This window comes from Aptenodytes forsteri, unplaced genomic scaffold, assembly GCF_000699145.1.
Source record: "Aptenodytes forsteri isolate BGI_AS27 unplaced genomic scaffold, ASM69914v1 Scaffold76, whole genome shotgun sequence".
Taxonomy (NCBI): Eukaryota; Metazoa; Chordata; class Aves; order Sphenisciformes; family Spheniscidae; genus Aptenodytes; species Aptenodytes forsteri.
Genome location: NW_008794444.1, coordinates 6,385,682 through 6,394,850, shown reverse-complemented (window position 1 = coordinate 6,394,850; position 9,169 = coordinate 6,385,682). Strand labels below are relative to the sequence as shown.

Sequence of the window (9,169 nt, the reverse complement as noted above, 5' to 3'; positions counted from 1 at the left end):
TTGCCTGACTTCCTCTTTGTTGGGATGCATCGCTCCTGAGCTTGGAGGAGGTGATCCTTGAATATTACCCAGCTTTCTTGGGCCCCTCTTCCCTCCCGGGCTTTGTCCCATGGCACTCTACCAAGCAGATCCCTGAAGAGGCCAAAGTCTGCTCTCCTGAAGTCCAGGGTCGTGAGCTTGCTGTGCGCCCTCCTCGGTGCCCTAAGGATCTTGAACCATTTCGTGGTCGCTGCAGCCCAGGCTGCCCTTGAGCTTCACATTCCCCACCAGCCCCTCCTTGTTGGTAAGAACAAGGTCCAGCATCGCACCTCTCCTCATTGGCTCCTCTACAGCTTGGAGAACAAAGTTATCATCGACGCACTCCAGGAACCTCCTGGATTGCTTATGCCCTGCTGTGTTGTCCCTCCAGCAGATGTCGGGGTGGTTGAAATCCCCCATGAGGACCAGGGCTTGTGAACGTGAGGCTGCTCCTATCTGTCTATGGAGGGCCTCATCCGCTCTGTCTTCCTGATGATGCAAGGGAGGTTTTTTACCCAGGATGCAGGACTGTGATACAATATATGTGAAGGTCCTTTGAGGTCAGTGACCAAACAGGGGATGGGAATTGAGGAGGGATGAATAATTTTAAAATCATCCGTGGCAGGCAGAGATAATCGCATTCCACATAGCAGGGCACGCACGGGAAAGTTAAAAACACACAGGAGGTTTGGCTCTGTCCCTGCGAGGGGCAGGTGTCTGCATGGTCACGTTTGCCCCGGGCTGCCTTCTGGAAGTGGGTGAGGATCAGCCACTTCCAGCAGCAAGGTGCAGGATGAGATGTCCCAGTGATCTGATTTTGTGTAGCAAATCCCATGTTCCCCATTAGCGATATCAGTGCGCACCAGGTGACTTTGCAGCAATTGAACTCTAATACTGCAAACCACCAGTGTCCCTGTCCCTCCCCACCCCATCCCTTGGTGCTTCTCCAAGGCCAGGTCTGAGGCAGCGGGAGGAGCTGGGGCAGTCGATGCGCTCAGACACGGGGCGCCCATCCCAGCTGTGGTGCTTCAGGTAGGGGTCTCTGCTGGTGGGGCAGCGGCTGGGCGAGAGGACGGGGGCGCAGGTGGCCGGCAGCGGGAGCGGGTGCAGGAGCTCTCCCTCCCGCTGCTGAGGGTGCTGGCCAGGGTGCCCTGGCCCAGCAGGATGGATAGGCTGTGCTCCTCTGGGAGCTGCGCCTGGGGGTCCTGCTGCGTGGCTGTGCCCCCCCCCTCCCCCCGTGCCAAGACCAGGTTCAGGAACTTATGTCCTGGATGAAAGCTGAAACAGACGTCCGCTTACCTTCCTCGCTGCTCTAAAGGGCCGCCCGTGCGCTGGGACGGTCGCAGAAGGACGCGGAGCAGCCGGTTTCCCCGGGAGCTGCAGGCACAATGGATTGCAGGCCAGGGCACCCGCCCCAGGGCAGCAGGAATTTGCAATGAAGTTAGTGCCTTTGATGCGTCTTCAGTCTGTGTTACACTGATGAGATTGTGAAACAAAGTATTATATCAAAACACTCTAATCTTATGGGTTATAATAAAATCAGCAGACAAAATAAGTGCAAGTAACAACTTGCGAATTATGTTAAAGATTACAAACAATTGAAGGCAACAGAGTTGCTCACGAAACAGATGAACTGCGGGGAATAAAAAGCCAAACTGCTGCAATACCTGGATTCTCTTCTGGCACGTGACACCCCTTACTGCTTGTCTGTCTCTGGGGCAGGCGGACAACTGAGGAATGTGTAAAATTAACAGTAATAATGAGTTTAGTATCCTTTTAATACAGTCCAAGACAAAGCCTCTCTTCTACTGCAGCAAACCCCCAAGGCTGCTTCAGGCTGTCGGGTGTTTTTCTGGGTGGGTGAGAAGCTGCACACTCGAAACCGCCAGTGCTTCCCCTCGTGTCAGCCCCCTTGTCTGCACGGGTGCTCATGGGTCACTTCTTCTGGTGGTCCTTCAGCAGAGACTTCAAACCCCTCAGTGAAAGGTCTAAACCAGATCAGCCACTTGAGCCAGGGCAAACGCTGCTGGCTGTTAAAAGTCATCAGAAAATAAATTGGGAGACTCTGGTCCTGAGGACTGGTAAGTAATTGTGGTTCTGTGTGCACATTTATAAATAAAAACATCTGAAACAGTTGACCAACTCCGTGTGAAAGTTTTGTTGCACGTGTGCTTGAAATCCACTAGCAACTTTCTGAACTACATGTAATTGGAAACTTAAAAAATGAAATGTGGTACGAGGTATTGTGCCATACGCCAGACCCAGGCGTTAGGAATTAGGATACCCCCAGCTGTCCCATCTCACCTACGTGCCAGAACACTAGTGGGATGTGTCAAAGGGTGCAGTGAGGGGGTGGTTCACACCCCTCTGTGCTTTCGCCCATCACAGCACAGCGGGGGAAAATTCAGGTGCATCACGAAATCAGAGCTCGCTGAAGACGAGGTGTGAGGGGGCTCCCGTGACTCAGCGTGCGGCCCTTCGTCGGCCGTGACTGACCTGCACGGGGGAGCAGTGCTGTGCCAGGGGTGGTGCCGGCTGCGTAGGGCTGGCGACTGTCGGTAGCGACAGTCCGGTGGTGTGACAGTCGCACCGGTACCTGTTGTTTCCATTAGTCCCACATGAGCTGTGGAGTCAGTCCCCGGTCGCAGGTAGCACCCCTGGCTTTAGGGGACACGTCCGTTGTGCCCAGTAAGTGTTAGCTGGCTCCTGCCTGAAGGTGCTCGCATCCCTCCCCAAGCTCCTCGTTCTAGCGTGCTTGCATTTGCCTCTGTTTGCTCTATGTCACTTACCTTCCAGCTCTGGCCCTTCCCCTGGGAACACTGTTTTCCTGGGTTACAGCTTGGTCTGGCTGTGGTTCCCCCTGTGCCAGACAAATGATCTCGGTGCCCTCAAGCTGTGTCACCAGATGTCCAGCACCTTGACCTGCCACAGCTGCGGGTGCAGCCAGCACTGCCTGTCTGTAATCGTACACAGGCAATATTCTCAAGATACAGGTTTTTCTTACAAAGTGTCTTTAGGACATTGGTACGCGCTTGAGTGAAGGACTCCCTGATAGTTTGCATAATCACTCCTTCCTTCAGGGAAAGGCTTACTGTGCACATGAGAATACAAAAAAAAAGTGCTGTGTTTGTGAATCAAAGCATTAATCACTTGGAGATAGTTGGTGTTTCATGGGTTTGTTTCTCGGTATGCTGCATGTAGTGGTTTCATGCTACTCTCTATACTTGGTACCCTGGATGATGTAATTATTTTTTACTGTTGTTGTGCCTAACACTTCCTAGTGCAAAACCTTCTGCCTGGGTAGCTCCCAGCGGAGGGATCCCAGGGGCAGGGCAGGTGGGGACTGCTGCCTCCCCCACACTGGGGCTGCCCTGTATCGCCGGAGACTCACTATGCAGGGCCCGGGGAAGCAGACGTGCCAGCGCATACTATTGTTGTTATTATGCAGCAGCCAATATTTTTTCTAGCGGGTTAATATTTGCACTCTTCCTCAGAAATTTAGCTGTGCCAATTTAGTAAATGGTTAATTGATTAATAAAGCAATTAAGAAGTTAATATACTGACAGGGTGAGCATTTTGTCCTGCTATAAAGTAATGACTGTTCCGTTACCATAGCCATTTGACTGACGGTCCCAGACTGAAGCTGAGGGTAGCCAGAATTGGGGTACCCGAGCCAGGCTCTGGCTGTCAGTGCTGCTCTTCAGCATGCCGGACCCCCGGCCTGCGGCTGCCCAATGCCATGTGGTGGTGGGTGCTCTCATGGCCTCACTGATAGATGGTCAGGCAGGAAAACACAGACCGAAGCAGGCTCAGGTTTGGGACACCTGCTGCTGGCTCTGGTGCAAGCATGGCTGTGGCTCGGCATGTCGCTCCCGTGCAGGGTTCCTGTGCAGTGCTGCAATGCTCCGTGGACCATGGCGGGCCGGGACCCTGCCATGGTGGGCTGGTGGGAGATCTGCCCGTCCTCCTCCCCTCCGCAGCCCCAGGCAGGGCAAAAGGGCCTGGCACTGAAAGGCAGAAGTATCCCCTGCCCTGGCCCTTGGCTGGGCCAGACGGTGTGGGGAGACTCACCTTCACCTCCCCTCGCACCCTGTCTTCTGTCCTGCCTTGCCCTCCTTGCTGCCATTACTTGCTGAATTACCTCTGCCTTCTGAAAGACCTCGTTTGCAGTTTTGCTGTCCACACCGCAGCATTGTAGTCATCTTATTTCTTTCTGGAGAAAACCAGTTGATTTTCTGGCTCAGACAGAACTGGAGAGGGACTTTGTGGCTTGGATGAAAGGTCAGTCTAACTCGCGTTTCCAGCTCCAGCTCGGTGGCTGCTTACAGAAAGCGCCAGTGGGCAAGATGTGCTGATATTGTCCTTCCTCAGGAGCACCTTCCCAGCCCTGCACAGGCAGCAGACGAAGGATGCCCAGCACTGCTTCCAGCCACCGCGCCAGTGCCATGCGCTGACCCCTGTCCCTCCAAGGGGCAGCATTTACTCCCCAGCGCTATTGCTTCCTCAGCCACCTCCTGGTGGAGAGCCGCTTCCAGCCCTGCTGCTGCCAGGTCTGCTGCTGGGTCCTGCTGCCGGGCATCCCCCCAGCTGCTGCCGCCCTTTCAGCGCCCGTCCCATTCCGTGCCTCTGCCCGCCATGAAGGGCGGCATGCTCCGGAGAATGGGTGCAGACCCCTGCAATCTCTCAGGCAGGGACCACCTCGCCCTTTATTTTTGGCACCGTGCCCTGCCACCGGCTGTGAAAACAGCAGAAGCTTTGCTCTCAGGCGTCAGCCAGGCGCATGGCATGGTCTCAGTCTTACTGATACAGGTTCTACTTTCTCTAGAAATCTCTTTAATTAAAATAATTGTTATTGTTCACTTTAATCTTGCCAGTTTAGACCTCATTATGGGGAGAAAAATTGCCTCCCAGAATGCATTGCTTTGCATGCGTATCGTTTGCGGCTTAAGGCTGGAGGAAAATGAGAGCAGCTACATGAAACAGCTCATTAGCCAGCCTGCCTCCAGCACTGGGCTGTATTTCGTTATTTACAGGGGGACGTAACCTCTGCAGCGCACCTGACCACCTCTGTGGCGGCATCAGGCGCACCAAAGGAGGCTGTGGAGCAAGCACAATTTGATGTCCTGTAGCATTTAAAATTCCTAGAGGTTAGAGGGGGTGCAGCTGTATTTGTTGCAGTGTTTGAAACCCTTTAACAAAGACTGGGACAGTATTTCTTAAAATTCCTAGAGGTTAGAGGGGGTGCAGCTGTATTTGTTGCAGTGTTTGAAACCCTTTAACAAAGACTGGGCCACAGTATTTCCTCCGTAGCATGCCTCCCAGTGGTGATTAACCTGTTCAGTCCTACAGCAAGCATTACAAGCATCAAAGAACCAAAATAGCACATCCTCCCCACAAAGCAAATAGGCAGGCAGGGTATCAGAAGGAGCTGCCTTGCAGCTGAGGGCTCCTTGCTGCCCGTATCGGGAGATGTTGCTCCTCACCGGCGTGAGAGGGCTTTGCGGCTGGTGGGGAACTTTGTGCACTCCACTGGAGCGAGAGACCATGGTCCTGGCCCGTGGCCCTGGCCCGTGGCCCTGGCCCGTGGAGCGGCTGGGCGGCCAGCAGAGCCCCCAGGGAAGCCTCTTGGTGAGGTTCTGTGATCTGAATGTTTCTGTTTTCTTAGGTGCTTTGTTTCTGATTCAGCAAAACACTCAGGAGTGTTTATATATCATTGACCTTTGTGAAAATGAAGCTCCTTGGTCTCTGCTTAAGTAGTTTTAGCAGCTCGTATGCCATATATCACAGCATCTTCATTTATATGAATATCTTAATTTATTTTAGCGTGGCTGCAGGATGCCTTTGGTGACTGGTGCCAGCTATTTCCCTATCCTTCATCCCCAGCAGGTGAATATCATCAACTTCTAGACTTTTTTTTTCCTACCACGAAATTGCATTTGCAAAGACCTTGAAAATCACAACTTCTGCTGAGGCCTGGAGGGGTAGGAAAGGCAATCAATAGCTTCTGTCATGACCTTAGTGATGACAGATTATGTCTGAGCCAGTATTAGCAGCTGGCTCTGAAGAGCTACCGGTGTGCTGCATTGGGTTTCCCTGGCACGCTGACTTTGTGTAGCGCTTACCATCTGAACAGAATCAGATGCAGTGGAAATCATTTGCTCATTAATTACTATCTCCTGAATCCTGCTGCTTCCGTGTGTTATGCAATTCACAATATGCAAATGACCCTTTGTAGCACTGGACACATCAGCAGATGCTGCACTAAGTATCATCAAACCTATTGCTCCCAAAGAAGATGGGGGCAAAAAAACCCCCCAGTAAGCCGCACATCGGGAAAAAGAAGCAATCTCAGCCTGGCGTACATGACATTTCATTCCTGTGTCCCTTGGATCAATTCCAGGCAGAAATTTCAAATTCATTAGCTCTTTACATGACCTCAATTTGTTGCTAGAACCGGTGGGTGGTCATTTATTTTCACAGCCCGCTGCCGATCGGGGCCCACTGAGGCGTGCACGGGCGCTGCCGCTCGCCCCGCAGGTGCAGCGCCCCGGCTGTGCTGGGCGGGAGGCTTTGGTACGGCAGTGCCGCGAACGGGCTGGGGTCACTCTGGCCGTGCCTCTGCGCCGGACCTCGCCTCGCAAAACCCTGCAGAGGTTTCTGATTTGGGTCTGCCTCCTCAGGAAATCCTGGACGGCTGGGTCCGCGCGTGCCCTGGGGAGTGCTGGGGGCTGCTGGAGTCTGCCGTCCTCGGAGGAGAGGTGGCTCCTGACTGCGGTGGCGCGTGGATTCTCTTGGAAGGGGTGGGAGAGGGGTGCCAGTGCCTGGCTTGGTGCCAGTGAGCCGTCCCCCTCCGGTGGGTCCTGCTGTGCAGTGTGTGGCGCCGGGGGGCTGGAAGGCCTGCCCCAGCTCTCCCTGCACCCTGCCTGTGCACGGGCTTCATCCCAGCTGGGCGCAGGGTACTTCCCCCATGCTGGGATGGCTGTTTTACAGCCCCCGGGACTGGGGCAGCAGGAGCCCGAAGTCTGCACTGGGAGCACAGCTGAGATGGAGCCAGAAGCCACGTGAGAAACACCCAGCAGGGGAAGAAATGCTGAATTGTTGCCCATCGCGTCGGCATGCCCCACCTGAGAGCTGCCAGGGCAGAGGTGGGAAGGGGGTGACAGGGAAGATGGGTCCCTGTCTCCACAAGCCCAGGCTCTGCTGAACCGCTGTCGGACCTGCTCTGTAGCTGGGAAAAGTGAATAAGGGGAAGGACTTCCTCTGCTCCGAAACAGAAACAGCAGTCTGGGGGCAGTGCCTTAGTTCAGTCATTTCAGGTCGACAGGAGAGCAGCAGGCAGGTCTGCCCCAGCCCCAAAGGCAGTGTGCACCAGGGGGTGACGGGGTTGTTTGCACTTGGGAGACACGATTTTCGCATGTGTATGGCAGTGAGCTGTGCAGCCCGCTGTAATTTGTAGTTAGTTTTTATAGACAGATTGAATAACTCAAATTATCAAATGTAGCAACAAAATTGATATAAAAATTCATATTTGAGAGCCTTTTTTTGCATGAATCACAAACGTCACACGAGGAGCTTGACTATCCCTATCTTTTTGTAGACACCAAGGGGTAAATGAAAGCAATGAGCACCTTCCCATGAAACCAGCATTTCTCTATTTGTTTTATGGTAATAATGTGCTTTCTTTTTCTTCTTTTTTATTTTTTAAGCAAGTAATGAGAATCAGATAATGCTCTGCTTAGTTGAAAAGGTGTTTTCTGCAATGAGCTGTAAGCCGTGTCAGTGCTGCTGTCACTGCGAGTTATCTGTGTGTGGGACGAGGTGTGCTGGGAAAGGAGAGGACGTACAGCCTGGCTGACTTCCAAGGGACATGTCTTCTTATGGTGGCTGTTCTTCTAAGCCACCAGATCCTGTGGTTCCTGCCATCTTCTGGAATATCTCAGTTGTGGGCCATAGCCGTGAGACAGCGTACTACACCGAGCACCCCCATGAGGAAATACTCTGCAGTCTTTCAGTGAGGCGGTGAAACATTTTTGCTGCCCCTGCAGCGAAGGGGTGACATCCAGCCTGGGGGGGACGGGCTGTCCCTGTCTCTGTGCCACAGAGGCACGCAGGCTGGGGCACCGGCCTGGTCATTTAGATGCAAGTGTGGTTTTGTTGTTTCTATCAATTGAAGTATCCAGTACTGTTCTTCAGCTGCAAATGTTAGTACATCTTTGCATGACACACAGATCTTAGAGCACTTGTGAGCATTTGTGCAAACACACAACTTTTTTTAAGCTTTGCTAACATTTCTATTACAACTTATGTGACACTTTAAAAAAACCTGATAAGGGTGGATAAGGAACTATTCACCAGGGACAGCTGGATGCTGGGCAGTGGTGGAAGCCCACGGGCACCTCTGGCTTTCATTAAGACAGCTCAGTGTGGAGACAGGCTCCCGTGCAGGGCTCGGACACAGTCCAAGAGAAACGGCGTGCCTGCTTTTCTCTGCCCTCCTCGTTTCTCCCCCAGCACCTGCCCCCAACAGTTTCCCGAGCCGCAGTGTGAGAGAGCTGATGGACTTGACAGTATTTTAAAACAGTCGTGCTGGTGCTGGTGCTGGCCCAGCCCCGTCTCTGTGGCGTGCAGCCCCTCGGGCAGGACTGGAGCTGGGAAGAGCTGCACGGACGGCGTGGGCCCGTCAGCCCTCCCTCCCCAGGACAGGCTGCCGAGGAGCCCAGCGCGGTGCCGGGAGCCACTCACAGGCCTGCGCCGCCGTGGTGTGCTCTGCCTTTGGGGTCCAGACCCGGCCCCGACCCGGCCCCCGCTGGGGCTGAGCGCAGGCACCTTCAGGAGCCCCTGCTGCGGGCACAGGGTGGGGGCTGCCTTCTCAGGGGGCTGCTCTTGGCAGTGAGGGCTTGGAGCCCGACTGTCCCAGAGCAATGGCTGACGTCCTGGGACCCGTCACCCATCCCTGCACGCTCTCCCACACCTCACCAGGAATGCTGCAGTTATTGAACCAACCCCCTGGAGCCATCCTGCCGGCAAGTGCCAGGGGCCAGGGCTGGCAGAGCTGCTCCCTCCCCGTGGGCACTGCCCTCCTGGAGGTGCAGTCACTGTAGCCCTGAAAAATAGGAAGCGACCCGGTGTGCTCGTCTGTGGTCCAGTTTCC

At 54.1% G+C, this 9,169-nt stretch overlaps 1 protein-coding gene across 2 annotated transcripts in view; it reads left to right on the top strand.

The window, feature by feature from the left end:
* Positions 1–7,105: 7,105 nt before the first annotated feature.
* LRFN5 (leucine rich repeat and fibronectin type III domain containing 5) overlaps positions 7,106–9,169 on the top strand; it is a 15,775-nt gene continuing 13,711 nt past the window's right edge. For both annotated transcript variants that reach the window (XM_009289869.1, XM_009289868.1), the window contains exon 1: positions 7,106–7,127. In XM_009289869.1, coding sequence (XP_009288144.1) covers positions 7,106–7,127 — 22 coding nt within the window. The remainder of the gene's footprint in view (positions 7,128–9,169) is intronic.